Source organism: Limanda limanda, chromosome 20, assembly GCF_963576545.1.
Source record: "Limanda limanda chromosome 20, fLimLim1.1, whole genome shotgun sequence".
Classification (NCBI taxonomy): domain Eukaryota; kingdom Metazoa; phylum Chordata; class Actinopteri; order Pleuronectiformes; family Pleuronectidae; genus Limanda; species Limanda limanda.
Genome location: NC_083655.1, coordinates 3,067,025 through 3,085,481, shown reverse-complemented (window position 1 = coordinate 3,085,481; position 18,457 = coordinate 3,067,025). Strand labels below are relative to the sequence as shown.

Here is an 18,457-nt window from a genome sequence, read left to right as displayed (position 1 = left end):
TACACAATTTATTCATAAACATGAACTCATTATGCAAACCTCATATAACCACATTATTTCAGCAATGCTCGAGTGAAAAAGAATAATTTCAACCCGGTGTGCAACACTCTACTTGTGTTTAAAAAGGTGCAGCTCACCTCGGTCTGATACCCGGCTTCCGAGCCGCAGACGCGTATGAATAAATATGTGCATGTTTTCAGTTTCTGCAAGCTTTAGCTCTTTTAAACAATGAGCACGGCCGATGGAGGCGAGGAGACGAGTTGTTCTCTCTCCTCCTGTTGTGTCCTCTGAACACTGTGGACACACGATGACAGCAGCACCACACAATGCAGGAAAAATAATACAAAGCACACATAGAACACACGTGTCTCCTGCAGTGGTTCCTGACACAATGAGGCACAAGCCGTTAGAAATGCTGAAGTCAATTATGTGATGGTGCTGGTTTGTATCTCAGTGTTTTCTACAGTAAATAGAAACGTTACCGAGGCTGTCAGCAGCTTTGTCTCCGGGTGAAAAGCAAAACCAAGAATTGTGAGCAGGTCCGAGGTCATTTGATTTCTCTCTGTTTGTTATTGATCTGATTTAAAGAGTCATGCTAGCATCACGTGCTGCGCTGTCACTTTGACTGTGGTGAACAATCTCAAATTGTGGGTCATTATTGTTTATTTTATTTTGTTTATTTAGAAGGATCCCCATTAGCTCTACCCTAAGACAGAGCTACTTTTAGTGGGGTCCACATTTAAGACACACATACAGATATCAAACATTTAAAACAGACGTTAAATTACAAATATCAAAAGTGAATGATTCAACTGATTAAACTGCATTTGAAAGACATCTATCTATCTGAGCAGGTCCGAGGTCATTTGGTTTCTCTCTGACTGTTATTGATCTGATTTAAAGAAAGAGTAATGCTAGCATCACGTGCTGCGCTGTCACGTTGTCATCAAACTGCATCTGAAAGACATCTTTGAATATATATGTGCTAGCTCCTAAATGGTGGAATGAGCTCCCAATTGACATCCGGACATCTGAAAGTTTACACATCTTCTGCAGAAAACTAAAAACACACCTCTTCCGACTGTACCTTGAATAAAAAAATAAAAATAAAATAAATAAACAAATGCTAACCACTTTTGAAACTAACACTTTGGTAGCACTAAGATGGCACTTACTTATAGCACTTTGTAGTTTTGCTTTATTTTGAAGAAATTGTACTGTCTTGATTCTTGTTGTTCTGGGTTTGTTCCCTCGGGGTTGAATGCACTTATTGTAAGTCGCTTTGGATAAAAGCGTCAGCTAAATCAAATGTAATGTAATGTAATAATGTAATATATATATTATGTAAGTATGGACCATGTTGTACTTTTCCATGTGATTGGAGTCCAGGCTCTGTTGGTGGTCCCTCGTCCACCAAACACTCTCTGCTGCCTCTGAGGTAATCTGCTTCATGACAAAGGCTTCAAAACAACTTGTGTTTGCTCGACCCTTTTATCACATCTGAGTGAGAGAGTGGGTTCACACACCTGCCGCCTCTGGGGAGGAGTCTGTGCTGCGGCAACACCTGACCCCCCCCCCACGCTCAGAGTACAATCCAGCAGAAACAAGCAGCCACCATGTAGGCTTCAGCTCCAGGCTCCAGCAGCAGTAGGATTCCTGTTGTTCCCTCCGTGCTGAGGGTCGGTTCCCTCCGAGCGATGGGCTGTGGGAACAGCAAGGTGCCGCTCGAGGCGTCCAGGAAGGGCTACGGGGGGGTCGGGGTGGTGCAGTCGCTCGTGGCCTTCAGCAAATCGCACACTGACAGCGATGAGCCGAAGAAATGTTTGGAGAAAGGAAGAGGCCCCTGGTTTTCCACCGGGGTCAAGACTCGTCAGCCGGGGTCAAACAGCCAGCAGATGATTCTCAGGGACGGACGACAACAGGACAAAGCTGCAAAGTATAAGGACAAGTTCGATCCACGCGTCACCGCAAGGTCATTTTTAATATAAACTTATATTTGCTGTTTGTGAGTAAAATAGTTTTGAATCAAAATCTACTTTTTCTTCATGTCGATGTAGGATTTTCTGAAATAGAGCAAAAGAGTATTGTGCAGTTAAACTGTTTATTGTATTTTTTGCCAATAGCAGTTATGTTAAAATATCAAATAAGATTTCTTTTTCATAAAAAAAAATCCATCTTTTATTCAAACTTGGTATTTGAGGAGTGACCTGATTTTGTATTTTCAATTTCAAGTACTTTTAAAAATAAAAAAGGGGGGTCAAAGAAAGAAACAAGAGAAGTAAACAAGTGATATTATCTCAACACGGTGAGACGCCACTTTTCAAAATCCATTCCCCAACTAGATAATTTGCAACACAATGCAAGGTGAAACGTCTTAAGAGCCTTGCAATTATTCATGGGAGCCTTTTCGCTGTCAGCAGCTTTCTCATTCTCCACCACCAACCTTTGTGCAATACAATTTATTAGCAGTAATAGCAAGACATTGATTTTAGGAGCCGGGCTCTTGTCCTGCCTTCACACTGCCTCACTGTACTGGAGTTGGAAGCTCGAACACAACGAGCGGGAGGGAAGCTGAAGTCGTTCAGGAGGAGTGCTGGTCTCCCTCCACTTCTGATTCCTCTCAGCTTATTTAGAATAGAACTGTTTTCACTGGTGATCTGAATCCTGGTGTGTATACGTGAGTTTTCCTGCTGTAGCAGCCGTCCCTGCATGCAGATCCGTTTCCATACATCACCGAGAGACGTTTCAACCTTGTATCATGAGATGTAATGAGTCATCCCCCCATCTGCCCCATCAGATATGACATCAAAGCTCTGATCGGTCGTGGAAGCTTCAGCCGCGTGGTGCGGGTGGAGCACCGGGCCACTCGCCAGCCCTTCGCCATCAAGATGATGGAGGTGGAGGCCCCGGGGGGGCGGGAGGTGTGCGCCTCGGAGCTGGCGGTGCTGCAGCGGGTGAGCCACGCCAACGTGATCCAGCTGATGGAGGTGTTTCAGTTCCCGCAGCGGGTCTACATGGTGCTGGAGCTGGCGACCGGCGGCGAGCTGCTGGACCGGGTGGTCAGCCGGGGTCACTTCACCGAGCGGGACGCCACCCAGGCCCTGGGCATGGCGCTGGCCGGGGTGGGATACCTGCACAACCTGGGCATCACCCACCGAGATCTGAAGCCGGAGAATCTCCTGTACTACCACCCAGGGGCCGACTCCCGGCTGCTGGTCACGGACTTTGGACTGGCGACTTTTGGCGGCACAGGGCCGGAGCTCTGTGACCACAACACGAGCGGCGAGGGAGACGGGAGCAGCGCCGGGCGCTCGTGGTCCCTGAGGACCACATGTGGAACACCGGAGTACCTGGCCCCTGAGGTGTTGTTGAGGAGACCCTACTCGTGTGCCGTGGACATGTGGGCCCTGGGGGTGGTGGCCTACATCGTGCTGAGCGGGTCGATGCCGTTTGAGGACGAGAGTCGAACGCGGCTCTATAGATCCATCCTGAGGGGAAAGTACAGCTTCCACGGAGATGTAAGTACTTTGATTTAAATCCTATATGGTAGAAAACTGAAGCAAAAATAATGTTATTATCTTGATTTGAAAATACAAAATTCTGCAGCCAAAATCAAAGGACTCTATATAGGAAATGAGTCCCAGTGATGTATGGATGAAACACATTCAACTCAATGGTTTGATAAACACAAAAGTTTGGCTTTGAGCTTTATATAGTTACAATAGAAAGTGACACAAATGCCCTAAGCAGCTTTTGATTCATTGTGTGATTTATCTGACCTGGGATCTGCATTTGGCCCAAAAGTGATTCATCCTTTCACTATTGTGTTGGAGCTTCATCCCAGCACTTATGATCCAGTATCAATATGCAGCTCTTCCACACAAAGAGCTTCATCTATGCACCGCACTTTCTCTATACCATACATCGCTCACACACTGCCAGCACAGCCTTCAGGATCCTGGGATCAAACCTCCAACTCTCTGGTTAGTGGACAATCCGCTTTACCTCCTGAGCCACAGCTCATGCAGCCCGACAGAAGGTGTTTTTCGCAGATATTCCCTCACTGAAAGCATGAAGTTGTCATTCTCCTATGTTGACTTGACTTGTGCTTCTATAGCGAAGCAAGAAGTTGTATTTCACCAGCGCTCGGGCTGAAAGAGAATCAGGAGATTGACAGTCCTGTGACAGTCTTCCACGAGATCCCCGGCACTCCAGTGCAAATAGAAAACTTATTTGTTGGTGTTGTTCTGTGGATGTTAACCAGGAGCTGAGGAGAAGACACAAGAGTTCAGCTGCACTGTTGTTGTTTGACCTTGTGACTGTTGATTCAGGGAATTAGACTTTTCCTGCTTCCAGCATCTGCCTCAAAAATCAACCAAAGTCCCATCTGCCACTTCCATTCTGACACGCGGCCTTTACCCACAATGCAGTCTGATCGTGTTGAATCCCACGCTGCACACGAGCGATTCACACTTTAATACCGTATTACACCTCATAGATATAGCCACACTGTTCTATCCCTGCCTGGTATAAATAGATCAACAAGGTGTGAGACTTGGAAAAGGCTTTGACTCGGGGGTCCAGGGACCCTGCACGTTATTTTTGACCACTTTCCCTCCGTCACATGACACACGTGGGTATTTATCTGCCTCCGTGTTGACTTTGGGTTTGTTCTCGCTCACGCTGGATTATTCTCTGGGCTTTCAGCCTGCACGGCGATTCTCAGGGATGCAGTTTGACATTTGAGTCTGGCATACAAGAGGCTCCCCTCACATAGACCCTGGACTATTATCCCTGTGTTTACCGCTGCGCTGACCAGCATCTGAACAATGGTGCAAAATCCTCTCTGGAGTTTATGCAGCGGCTTGTTTCATGCTCTTCACGGTGGTTTTTTCCACACAGCCACACCGGTGGAGAGAAATCCTGGGGAACAAATACCATAACGCTCACATACAGAATCTCATACGCCTCAGTGTAAGACATGGACGTGTAAGTTCATACTGTACGACGACAATATGAAGACATCATACATGGCTGAGTAGAGGTCCAGGGCTCGATGGATCAGCCATCAATCACATCTCTGCTTTGACAAGACACGTATTCTCTGTCATTCACAAGCTACTCTGCTCTCAAGGAGACTGACAGCAGCGGCTGCACACACACATACACACACACAGACACACACACTGCGATAATAATGTTGTAATGTCTGACAAAGGTTCACAAGTATCCATAAAGCACCACAAGTGTTCTCATGTCATTCTGAAGGGCGCTTCTCTTCGGGACCAGACCGCTTACAGCAGCCTGAGCAATTCCCTTCACATATTAAACTGGACGTGAAGAGTTTCATGTGGAATGAGCTGTCCAGCGATGGAACAACCTGACAGAGAGATGTGCAAAATGCCCACAGCGTCTTTCATAGAATTACTTGTGAAGATAACACTGACAGGATCATTGGTGCTTTCACGAATCCGCAGCAGAAAGAACTTTCAGCATCGTAAACACATCTTTTTCGCTTCGCTTTTTTAAATTCTAATAAAATATACAAATACTATTGAAAGAATTTGAAACAAATATTGAAATCAACAGTAGAAGAGTATTAAATCGCTAATAATAAGGATTTTTATGTTTCATTTTGATATTGTTTGTGTTGCTGAGGACTATCCGTAAACTGTATTATTAGAAATGGACGTAGACTCCAGTGGAAGTGCCTGAAACCTCAATTTTAGTTCGAATTAACCAGCAGAGGGCGACTTCATAGAACGAAGATGGCGCTGGAGAAAAGGACTTCAGCCTGTCCTATTAGTTGAGAGGTTGGATTGAAGGGTTTCTATTACTAGACTAAAGCAAACAGCCCTTTTCTACAATGTCTGATCTCCCTCTTCCTGCAGAAAACCCAGAATTCCAGCAGGTGCAAACTGTTTTGTTGTCACACCCACACACATGCACATGATCGTGCACATCGACACGATTTTTTAACAATGACTCCTCCCCCTGTTCAGTATGTCACACTACAAACTGCAGTATAGTTGCGCTCAGTATTGATTTATCACCCACACAGGAAGCATGATGTTGCATTTGGTGCATAGTGCAGGACAGTTGACTTCAATGAGAGACGACTTGTGACCTTTAACCTGCTGCTGGATTCAAACCCGCTGTGCTAACCGCTGGGCCACCGTGCCGCCAAGTAACACACGGGCTGTTGTTTGGGGACAGTGCAGAATGGCAAATTAAATTCCATCATGCGTCTTTTTTTTCTCACTGTGCAGTTAAATACGAGTCTCCGGGACAGTTATGTAACACGTGTGTTTGATGGTCATTAACATAGAGCGCCGCTGTAAGAAATGGAAATTTCAAATAAATATATTCAACGAAGCAGTGCAGAGAAAGTGGGGATTAACTTCAGGCACCTACATTTTTCCAGGTGGACAAATAGAGATTTAGAAAGTTCTTCTTCTTCACATGCAAATTAATTCACGAGGGCTGCAATTACAAACAGTCTTTGTGAAAGAATCAGTAACTTTGTTTGTGGAGACAGAGCAGGGACGTGCAAGACTTGTCTCTCTATAGTTTTCTATAGAACAATTATGAGGACATATAGATATTGTGAGGACATTTTGATATTGTGAGGTTATAGAGATTTTGCAAGGGTATTTTAGCACAATGGCACAAGTTCCTCCTGGAGGTATTTTGCACTTCAACAAGTACATACGCTATAAATATATATGAATATATGTATATATATATATATAATTGCATACAAACACAGACATGCACCCACACACATGCTTATAAATATACACACATACACCAACACATACAGGCATCGGGTTAAGATAAGGGTAAAGTGGGAATAAGCATTAAAGTGTGATGGTTAAGACGAGAGACTGTAGTGAATGTATTAGGTCGATGAGTGTCCTCACAACTATGGAAAGACGTGTGTGTGTGGGTTTGTGTGTGTGTGTGTGTGTGTGTGTGTGTGTTGGAGGTGGTGTAGCATCACTCACAAATGCAAACAGCCGCTGGCACCTGCCTACGAAATGGATCCCTCTGTCCCCGGTATGCTCCGCCCCTTGCAACACACACACACACAGACACACACACACAGACACACACACAGACACACACACACACACACACACACCTGCCATGCATACACTCCCCCCCCCAGGTGTGACAGCCCTTGGCCTGAAGACCTGTAGTGCAGACTCACACTGAGGTGTTCACTCGACACTGGGAGGAGGGAGGGAGGAGGGGGGGGTTAGATGGCAGGGTGTGGTGTGTGTGTGCGTGGGGGGGGTGCAGTGAAAGAAGGGAGGGGGAGTAATGTGTGTATCCTTGGGGGATTCTGGCACCTTATCACTCACCTCATCACGGCTGCATGTAGGACGGAGCGTTTCCCTCACACCGAATCAGGCCATCGCATCTGGTGTGTGTGAGTGGAATTCAGAATGTGTGTGTGTGTGTGTGTGTGTGTGTGTGTGTGTGTGTGTGTGTGTGTGTGTGTGTGTGTGTGTGTGTGTGTGTGTGTGTGTGTGTGTTGTGGCCACACTCCTGCATGTAAAGCACATATCCTGGTGTTAGCTCAGACCAGACAGGCTCTTCTTCTTCCTGACCCAACCCCTAAACATCTGCCTCTCCGAGCAGCAGTGCATCCTGGGTACCAGCGAGCCCAGTCTGCCCCCTAGTGGGCGCCGTGAGAACACAACCCCCCCCCTCTCCCTCCACTGGTCCACAGTGGATTGTACATGACAGCCCAATCTCGCCTGCACCCGGATATCGGTATTCTGATTACTGCGGCTGTGGCTGCAACAGGCCGCCTCCCCCTATTTGGACTCATTATGATGAGACATATGTAAACTTGGTTTTCTCACTCCGGAGATAAACTGTGGAAGGGAAACGCGGCGGCGGCTCTTTGTGTTGGAGCAGTTCATTACTCAGAAGTGCATTATCCGTCGTGATCATGTTAATCCGACCTTCTGGCGTTTTCTTCATTTGCTGCAATCACGTCTTTGTCAGGTGAAGACGCAGCACGCCGCAAACCCAGTCGGCCGAGCTTCTCATTCTCTCTAACAAGATGTTGCTCAATAAGCCGAGCCCTGTAGGTTTCTCCTCCTTCCATATCTGCACAGCTCTCTCCCTCCTCGCAGCCCTCTGCTCAACAGTGATGTATAACCCCCCCCCCCCCCCCCTCCCTCCAAACACAATAAAGCCCTTATGTACTTTGACGTGAAAAATGTTGGAAATAAGAAACAGGGGATACACTTCTTGCAGGTGGCTTGGTTCCAGGAGGAAAACAAAAGCTAAATCTCCTCTTCTTTATGTTCACCTTGTTGATGTCAGGAGTAGGGCTGCAAAATTCCGGGAATATTCAAACTTGGAAACTTTCCATGGGAATTAACAGGAATTAATGGGAATTAACGGGAATTAACGGGAATATACGTGAATATACGTGAATATACGGGAATTAACGGGTAAACTGGAAATGTTGTGGGTAATTTATACTAACTGTATTTACCTTGTCATATACAGTCATAAATAAATATAAACATTTTGTTGTGTCATAGGCTGATTTGAGCCCTGAGGAAACTTTGGGCACTTGACTATATGCTTCTGCATCGTTGTGTCATTCTTAACATAGGTCTTTGCACAGTATTTGCAAATGTACACAGCCTTTCCTTCTACATTGGATGGGGTGAAATGTCTCCACACATGAGAGAGTGCACGTGGCATTGTTCTGTAGAATAAGATGAGAAAAAAGTTTGTAAAAAAACACTAATGCAAAGCCAGAGATATAAATAGTTAGCCAAACAATTGGAATCGTCTGTGAACATATTTTACAATTGATGGATAAATGAATGGAAATAGGCTAGATGAACAGATGAATAATCCTCAATCAGCATGCTAATATATTTTCCCAGTAATATCATGGAAACTTACCTGACTAGTCCTGCACTCTACAGCAGGCCTCAGTAGCCCTGCTGTAGAGTGAAGCATGCTGGGAGTTATCTGTGCATGTGATGGAAGAATGCACAGTGGAGGGTTGAAACTCAACGTTCCATACATCTTTAAAATAGAGTTTTGAATTATGTTTTTATTGCTCAGCGTTTAATCTGCGTTGTTTTTTTTCAAAATTCCCCAAATTCCCGAGCTTAACTTCCCATGGAAAGTTTCCTGAAATTTACCGGAAACTTTCCACCCCTTTGCAACCCTAGTCAGGAGGAACTTCTGCTGAGCCCTCAGAGATATTTACCTGCATCATTCAAGTCGAGGAAAAGCGTCATCATACCTCGAGCGCAGCCAACGAGGCCGGAAAGAAATGCTAACCACGGCTGCTCTCAGACGAGGTGATGAGGAGTCTCGCCCAATCAACACCGGTGCCAGATGAAGAGGAAAATCAGACTTGTTAGACGAGGGAGCTCAATCAAACACCTTCTCTTTTTCCCGGAGAAGCCGTGAGTCACTCCGCCTGCTCCTCAGGTGTGAAATAACAACACAGCGAGAAGGAAGCCGGCTGGCGAGCAGCGTTTTTACGGCTGGTTCGGCGCCGCTCACGCTCCTCTCCAGTCGCTGCACCGCGAGAATGAGCGAGACGCTGCTCCTTTGAATTCCTCTCACTGGCAACAGTCTCGCGATTGTCAATTTCATGCTTGATTAATTGTCATTACTTGTCGAGAGACAAAAAAAAAAGGGGGGAGAGAGAGAGAAATGCATTTCAGGATTAAAATGGAGAGCGAGAACTCCCTAAAGAGGGAGATGTGAGCGAGGTTGAGCCGGGAAATGAGAGAATTCTGCTCACTCAGATTTCACTGGATTTAGCTTCTGTTCTCACCAGCCACAAGTTGTATAGAAACATCTGAAGTGATTGTTGGAGGACTTAAAAAATATCCTTCCATCTTAGGACAAATAAATAAGATTGACAATTCAGTTTAATCTAATGTCTATATCAGTAATATATTATTTAAAGTAGGATGACAAACAACCAAAGGCATGATGAATAATTGAATGATTCTCTATCAAGGATTGTTGTGTCTCTCGTCTCCCGATGGAAAGATGATTCTGTAGATTTCAAGATATTCTTCTCTGTCAGTTTGGGTCATAACTAGAATAATCACTTGCAAAGAGCTAAATATCCCGATGAGCTCTGTCTGTGGTGCTTTTATTGTGAAACTAACACTGAATAAAGACAAACATGTGCCCACACACACTGCAGGGCTGTGCCTCCTCCCAGAAGCTTCACATCCATTCAGCCAAGACTGCAGCTTCACTTTGTCCAGTGACATTTAGCTTTCCTTTGACTTTAGTTCTGCTCGTTAGGCCTGCAGAGCACAGGGATCATAGATTTATTGCTTTTTTTATGAATGAAATCATGCATCTGACTTTGAAGAGGCTTTGAATCTGTGCAGGCATCTTGTCTTGAGCCCTAGCAGAACGTTTTTAGAGGAGTTCCCCAGAGTGTCTGTGTGTGTCGGCTCAGTTGACGTCCTCTGGGGCGAGAGCTTTTATTTAATGACTCTGTGTTTCTTCTCCTCCACAGCCTTGGCCCTCGGTGTCCAACCTGGCAAAGGACTTCATCCAGCGCCTGCTGGCGTTGGACTCGGCCGCCCGCCTGACCGCGGACCAAGCCACCCGTCACTCCTGGGTGGTCACCATGGCAGCCGGCTCCTCCACAAGGAACCTCCATCGATCCATTTCCCAGAACCTCCGGCAGCGGGCCTCACGCAGCTCCTCCCGGTGCCCGAGCAGCACGGCGAGCCCCTGCCACGCCGGCAGCGCGGAGCCGGGGAAAGCTGATGTGTGTGGAAAGTAAACAGAAGCATCCTCACTGATTCGGCCTCAGAGAGCCGTTCAACATCTGGCCGGGGGGGCTGCAGGAGCATCAGAGCCATCCGACGAGAGCATCAGATTCATGGGCAGCTAACGACGGGATGGGACCAGCTGCCACAGCTCGGTGTGCTCGGCCATCACAAACCTCAGAGCTGCAGTCAGGGAGCCAAAGTGCCCGGGACCGGTGTTAACACACAACAAAAAGTTTCTCTCTCTCTTCTCTGGACTTCAACCAGGCTCCTCTAATAACCCCGGCTCCCCTGGAGGCTCAGCTCCATCTTCCATTGTGGTGGAGTTAAGCTGTTGGTGATTATCCTTCAGTCGTGAGAGCCAGGCTCGTTCGGAGCTGTCCACCTCCACAAGGTCTGCAGCCCCTGGTTATTCACTCAGCTCAGACTAATGGGCCCAGGGTCTCATCTGAGCCATTATGAGTCACCACAATATACTTTCCTGTGAAGATGTCCGTTCCAAAAAGTGAGAAATTCATCAGTTGAGGGATGGGAGCTCACATTAGCAAAGGATTGTGGATGAAAGAAGAACGAACCCTGAGTCTTCCTCTCTGATCTTGTTGTAATAATAGAATTTGAATCCCAACAACCAAAGACACAAATGACACAAATAAAAAAAAAAGCAAATACGCCTTAAAGTCTTTCCTTTTGTTGACCGTCCTCCTACATTTACTAAACGTTTAATCCTGTTTAGTTAATAACATAATAATACTGTACATATTTGTTTTAATCATTCACGATGAATGTTTTTGGATAAGTCGTGTGTGTTGGAGCTGGAGCTGCACAGATGGACAAAAGATTTAAAGACCTTTTGGAACCTGGAATTCAAACATGCCACATGACCTTCTCCTCTTTATATGAATAATTATTAATTATTTAATGTTTTGTGTGATCAAGAATCTAAATAAATGACTCCTTTGAAAAACACGAGCTAAAACATGGTTTTGTCAACAAGTCTTGACTTAGTGCATCGCTAAATGTTGATTGTGTCATTGGGGGGAGGCTGGTGCGTTGTTCCTTCAGTGACGTGAGATCGATGTCACTTTGTGAAGAAGACGAGAAGTGGGGGTGTATTCTGACAGCGAGCAGCAGGACAGGAAGTAGGATGTCAGTGGGCAAGGAGGTAATCTCCTTAACTTGCTGCAGCAAACAGTTCCTGCTCTTCCTTAACGCTTTGGTCAGTGTGGTGAATTTTCTTTCAAGCTTATTTCCCTCCACACGGAATAATCTGGCCTCATGTGCCCGCTGGAAAAACGTTGTGTATTTCCCCTGAATTGTTTGCACTGTGTGCGACTCCGTATCTGGTGTCATCAAATGGCGTCTGCCTGCCGGTCGAGGGAGAGGCCGTTTGTTATGCATTTTTATTTTAAAATCTGTCTGCAAACAAAAACTCCACTCCTGTGCTGATAAAAGAAAAGTGAATTGAATTAAACCAAATTGGAGTCAGCAATAATGGAAAGTGGTCTTTTTTTCCTCCGCTCTCTAACTATTATGGTTCCATTCTCTGTGCCTTTATCTTTCAAAGGGGAATAACCGACCAGCTGCCGCTTCGATGCTTTGTCCATCTCGTTTCTGCACACGGGCTAATTCTATTGTCTCCTGCAGTGGCAGTGGGTTTAGAGAGAAACTGGCTCGATCTCAAGGAAATTCACTGCATATTTACTCCCCGTCTTCAATAGCATCCTGCACATCATCCTGTTATTTGAGTCCATGATGCCACGTGATCACAGATTGGTTTACACACAGCCCTGGGAAGTATTCCTCTGTGGTTCCAATGTTCTGCTCGTGCAAGAAGGAACCTCCCGATTCTCTCCAGCAGGGATTTTAAGCCAGAATCTTGTCCTCAAAACTAATTTAGCCGGTGTGAAGCCGGGTCAATATCTTTCCGCCCAGGCTTTAGTCTCATTCCGTGGTCAGCAAGGCCAAACAATCGAGAAAAGCCGAGCGGAGCAAAGATTGCGAGCGATATAGCGTTTGATCTCTAACACCAGCCCGCGCCTTACGAGGGGAAGTGTGACAGAAAAGTGTTTTTTTTTCCTTCCCTCGGCTTCTCTCAGCAGAAAACCAAGGACTTATTCTCTTTATCTTTGGCCTTACTTGAGGAGATCATTTGCTGCTCAGGACCCTGAGACGTAAGCCGGCAGATCCACTTGTGGCTGCTGTAAGGAAGAGGATAACAGGGGTGGGGGGGTGGTGGAGTCCTACAAGCTCATGTCCTGCACAGGAAGCATCGGCTCCATCCACCAGGGGGAGGACGCCCACTTTGTCTCAATCCTTCCCGGTAAGTGCCTCTTATTGCCAATGTGTGGACCAAACACCCAGCGGAGCAAATATCTGTGAGCGGCTCGGTGTCGAGATTATTTTCCTTAAACAACAATTACAACTGCTCTCCCCTCCATGATTTGAAAGGAAAGAATGGTTCACATTTTCACTCAGTAAATTGCTTTCCTTTCTTCTTCCCCCACTTTCCTCCAGACGAACCTGCTATTTGCTGGCGTCCGGTTATTATGCCGCGGCTGCGACGCCACAGGAACACGAGGCGGGTCGATACTTTTCTCATTGAGGATGCAATAAAAGTAAAACCGTCTCATTATTCTTACCACTCACAAATTCTCATTTAGATCGTAGCCTGGATCCCACCGGTTGTTTTCCTCTCAAAATTGGCTCTGGTCATGTCCGCCGGGCTCAGGGCTGGTTTTTTTAAATGCAGCGGAGATTCGGAAATGACGGGACAGCTGGCGGACATGTGTTCCCATCTGTGAAGCATTTCCTGCGTCGGTGTTGACAAACGGAATCAGGTTGGAATCCAAATGTTCGGGTAAATGTGGTAAATTTACACTATATATCCCAATTGCATCTCCACCGTATCCCTGTTTTTCACAATCAGCTTTTAAAGGAGAGGAAATTTAAAGGTTTATTTGCAACTACAAACTCAAAACGATATAGCCCATAAGACCAGATGTTTGCCAATCAGTCAGATTCAGATCCTCTGCCAGATCCAAGACTGTAAAAACAACAAGCACCAACATTATGGATGTTTTATATTCCTCACACTTCAGTTTTACATGCTGATGCCTTTTTGACTCTTGCTGCTGCAAATTTCAGCCTTGTGGTTCTAATGAAGGATTATCTTATCTTATCTTAATTTATAGCCCAATGTTGTTAGCGTCAGACTTCACCAGGCTGTTACTCACCATGTTCTGCCTTGATGCTAACCTATGCTAATTAGCTGCTGGCTGTATAGATGCATATTACTTTTTTCTAGTTTTTTTAAATGTATGTATTTGTTATGTTATCTTAGACAACATACAAGCAACACAAACAAACACGCAAAAGAGAAACTGTCTGAAACACTGAAAGGACTCCCCCCCCCTCCTGACAAGTCTGTAAAATCAGTGTCCAGTGCATGTGAAGTTGGTGTGTGTAGATGTGTGTAGATGTCCAGTGTGTGTAGAGGTGTGTAGATGTGTGTAGATGTCCAGTGTGTCTGTCTGGCCTCGACTGCAGGATTCAGATCACATGCTGCCTTCAAATGGAATTATTTGTGAGGTTGCATTTTTGATATGAAAAGTCACGCACTCAAGATCTGTGTGTGTTTTTTCCAGTTTCAGTCGAGAGAACACAACTGTTGCTAAGTGACCGACGATAACGACTGATGAGTTTATTTAAAACCCAAGAGTAAGGAACAACAAACCACGAGGCTTCCAAAGAAGAAATCTTCTCCTGTGTGATCCGGTGCTTTCGTGCCGGGGGGGGAAACGCAGCTTTGTGTTGCACCTCCAGTCCATTCAGATCACGGACGTTAGAGTCAGGGGGTCGGGAGCTGTGGAGAGAGTGTCTGGCAGCGGGGGGGGGCCACTCTGTGTCGGGTGTTGCTGAGGAGGTGAGTGGCCTCGGAGACTCGCTCTGCCTTCTCCTCTGAAGGGATCACTGTTGATGCAACCCTGTGTGCTGCTTGGGACCAAGAAGAAAGTTCTCAGTAGTTCGATTCCTTTCCTTTAGTCCAGTGGAGGTTATTGAGAGATATTTGTTCGACCATATAAGGGTTATTTTAGGATTTAAAGGAAAATAGGTAAGAGGGAGATATTAGAAGAGGGAATGAAAAAGATATGTTGCCCTAATATAAATATAGAGAATACTGTCATAGAAATACCTTGTCATTTTTGGGTGCAGGGATTATATTAGGACTTTACCTGGTTTAAGATTTTTCCAGAAGTGGGTCAGCTCATATGGGAACGTTGTGACACAGCCAGGGAGCTGCTGAACAGAGGCTGTCCTGTCGGCTGCCTGAAGGACCCGAGGGGCTGCTGACCTTCTGAGGAACCCAGAGGTCACCTTCCATCCTAAAGAGCAAACACACTGACGACAGCAGAGATGGGTCAAGCAAAGTTGTTCTTATTTAAATTTCACTAAGAAGCTGTCGTGCATTTTCATCTTTGAACAGAATCCAAATACTCTTAATTCAGTTTTGTGGCTTGAAAATAAAACAACAATTACCCACACAAAACTCAGCTCTGAAAAATGTGATGTATGTGATTGTGGAACCCCCCTCCTCAAATCTGTAACACCCCCAAATCCACAGGCCATATGAAAAATGTTATGCTGTGTTATGTTTCCAAAATAATAAGCTTCTTAGCTGTTATATAGCTCAGGCAACATGACGGACCTGTCCTTCTCCTTGGAGGACGATCTGATCACTGTCGAGAAGCTGGGCTCTGACCTCAAGATCCAGATGATGAATAACACCGAAAACTTCAGAATGAGTCCGACCGCCTGGATCTCATTCTCATCCTCACCTGAAATGTAGGCCAACATACTTTATTCTTAACTTTTCATACCTCTGTTCTCCTTTTTGTGGAATACCCTCGTGTCACATTCACCCAGTGAGCTGCTCCGGTACATTCATAATCTTACTATGAGCAGCATCACTGGAGCGCCTGGGGATTAAGTGCTTTGCTCAAGGACAACTGGTAACTGCTGAAAGAAGAGGGAGCGTTCGTTAGTCACTTTCAGCCACAAAATCACATCCAGAAGCTCTCCGCTCCTCCTCACATCCCCTCTCTGAAAGGTTGTTGGTGCAGTTGTGGGTAAGAACGCGATGTCGTACATCAGCACCGCGAATGAAACCCTGTGAGAGCCGAGCCGTGGCCTTGTGCTCCTAATTTCACCTCCTTCCACGTCCTGATCCTCGCCGCTAACAGGAGCCTCTTCGCTGAGCTGGTGGTGGAGCAGTGGATCTCCTGTGACCTGGATTTACCAGACGGGGTAATGTGAGGATGCCCAGCGGGGGGGTGAAGGGCTGCAGTACACTGATTGTTGTTCTTGTGCGGGTGGGCGATGTGAGGAGGAAGTGGAGAGACGGCGGACGAGAGGGACACTTCAGAGCGCTGAGCTTCCTGTGGGAAACTGCACCATGTCCGTTTTGTATTTTAAACTCATTATAATTCAAAGTTTAACATTTATAATTCCATAATGACAGGTTTTAGATTTAAGAGCATGAAGACAAAGTATTTCTCATCCACAGTCACTTCATTACACACAAAAGCAGGAAGGTATTCCTTTCCAAAGGCCGATCAGAATCCCTTATGTCAGTGAACCTGCTGCATTTACTGCAAATTGTCACTTTATTGACCGTGTGATGTTCTTCACTTGCAGGAGCAGGTCAGCTGGAGGAATGTGACTCGTCTGCTGGTGTTTTCCACTGAAGCTCTGCAGCTTGGTGCTTCCCAACGATGGAAAGTTCCCAAATGGGAACAGCCAAGTAAAAACACAGGTTCTGTGTCGAGTGAAACCTCATTTAGCAGCGTATTCTAACACTTAATCAAATGGCTTCTTGTGTTAAGTGAATGCAGCCATTTTGTGGCGATAAACACTGAAAAAAAAACATCAGGCCTATTTCTGTTCTACGGCAGACTAGAGTTTAATTTATTTTATTTTAAAACCAATAAGATACGTGGTTTACTTTTGATACCCTGTGGGTAATTTTCTATAATACCCTTTAGAAACAAAGTTTAACTGGAATGATAGAGAGCAATAACCCAATAGTCCCTTTATATTTAATTAAACTGCACCAAATTGCAAACACTCATAGATATCAGTCCTCTAAATATGCTTCATTCTATTTCCTTCACGATCCATAAATGATTCCAAAGTAAATCGGTGAAAATGTAAAGAAACTCACAAAAGATCTTTCGCTCACTAAAGTTTTGTGTGAATCCTTTCAGTAGTTTTTGTAATCCTGTTGAGGGGGAGCTAAATCTAGAGTAAATGTCAGATAAATATTAATTTAGTGGACAGAAACTGTTTTAATAATATTATGATGATGCTCCTTGTCTCTGATGTAAGCAGGTATAACTCAAGTTGTATTTTCAAAGGTGATCAGGGGTGTTTTTCTTCAGTCGGTTTTCAAGTTCATCCCCTGTCAGATATAAAAATACACATTAATGCAGCTTTGTGACATATCTGTCTTCAAGTCAAAAACCAAAGCTATAGCTCAACAGATAAAGACATCACAGCTGTGTGTGTGTGTGTGCGTGTGTGTGTGTGTGTGTGTGTGTGTGTGTGTGTGTGTGCACGCTACAGATAGCCACGGCCCCAAGGTGCATACAATGTTTATCCTATGGACCAGATATTGCTGCACGTGGCAAATTGATTCCCATCTGCAATCCTGGCTCTGGGATGGAGGTCCAGGCTGCAGGCAGGAGTCAAAGACAGTGATTTAAAGGTCAGAATCCACAGCACAGTTCCCTGGGTGAAGACGACGCTGACAGAAACGCTCTGATGGGAAAACAGCTGGAGTGTTTGAGGAGTAATCCAAACCAAAGCTTTCATCTCTTAATCTCACTGTGTGTGTGTGTGTGTGACGGTGTTTGAATGTTCAAGTGTTTCTATTCACCAGTATTTCTTTGTCCCTGCACTGTAAACATCCATATCGCCCTCTGATGAAGTTGATAAGAGTGTTATGTGTCTTGACCTCATTGCCGTCTCGGCCGCTGACAGGTGGAGTGAATATAGATATTATTAATCTATTATCGCCTGAGAAATGGCCACCCCAGGCTGTAAATGGATGTGCGGGATGCGTGCATCACTCCTCACTGAATGGTACTTTATTTATCTATTTGCAGGAAATGGAAAGTCTGTCAGGGAGAGTGAATGAAATGAGTGATGGAGAGAATTGTTAGATGGGAGGACGGCGATAGAGGGGGAGCGTGCTTAGCTCCTGATTACACATATTTATTCCGGCTTGAGTGTTATGCATCGTGTTTTTCCTCTGCCCGGACTCCCACTCTGTCAGGACTATCCTTGGGTGACTCACGTCGCGGAGACATGGAGACAGAAGAACATCCAGATCATCGTCGCTGTCACAGGAAATGTCTCCCGCCTGCACGAGGTACATCGGAGGCCATCTCTGTTCATCCATTATTCATCAGTGTGTTTTGTTGCTGTTTCTTTCATGCATATATATACGTTGTGCTGTGACGTGAGTTGCTCTTCAGTCACTGCTCTGACACAGCAGTTGTAAACCCATAGTGATTTCATAGCAGTGAATAGAATGGGTTTCACGTTATAGCCACTCATGTGGAGCTTTTACCTGAGACGTCTGGTAAATACACAACCCTCTC

At 45.5% G+C, this 18,457-nt stretch overlaps 1 protein-coding gene across 1 annotated transcript; it reads left to right on the top strand.

Moving 5' to 3' along the window:
* The first annotated feature begins 1,697 nt into the window (after positions 1–1,697).
* Positions 1,698–11,018, top strand: LOC133027232 (serine/threonine-protein kinase H1-like). The gene is made up of 4 exons (XM_061094264.1): positions 1,698–1,972; positions 2,798–3,518; positions 10,538–10,750; positions 10,986–11,018. Exons 1-4 carry the CDS (start codon positions 1,698–1,700, stop codon positions 11,016–11,018), a joined length of 1,242 nt encoding a protein of 413 aa, XP_060950247.1.
* The last annotated feature ends 7,439 nt before the right edge of the window (positions 11,019–18,457 follow it).

Bases quoted from the DNA above. Each gene is read 5' to 3' on its own strand.
- LOC133027232 (XM_061094264.1), top strand. From the start codon at position 1,698: ATGGGCTGTGGGAACAGCAAGGTGCCGCTCGAGGCGTCCAGGAAGGGC. The intron at 1,973-2,797 runs GTCATTTTTAAT...CTGCCCCATCAG, and splicing joins GATCCACGCGTCACCGCAAG to ATATGACATCAAAGCTCTGA. The intron at 3,519-10,537 runs GTAAGTACTTTG...TCTCCTCCACAG, and splicing joins AGTACAGCTTCCACGGAGAT to CCTTGGCCCTCGGTGTCCAA.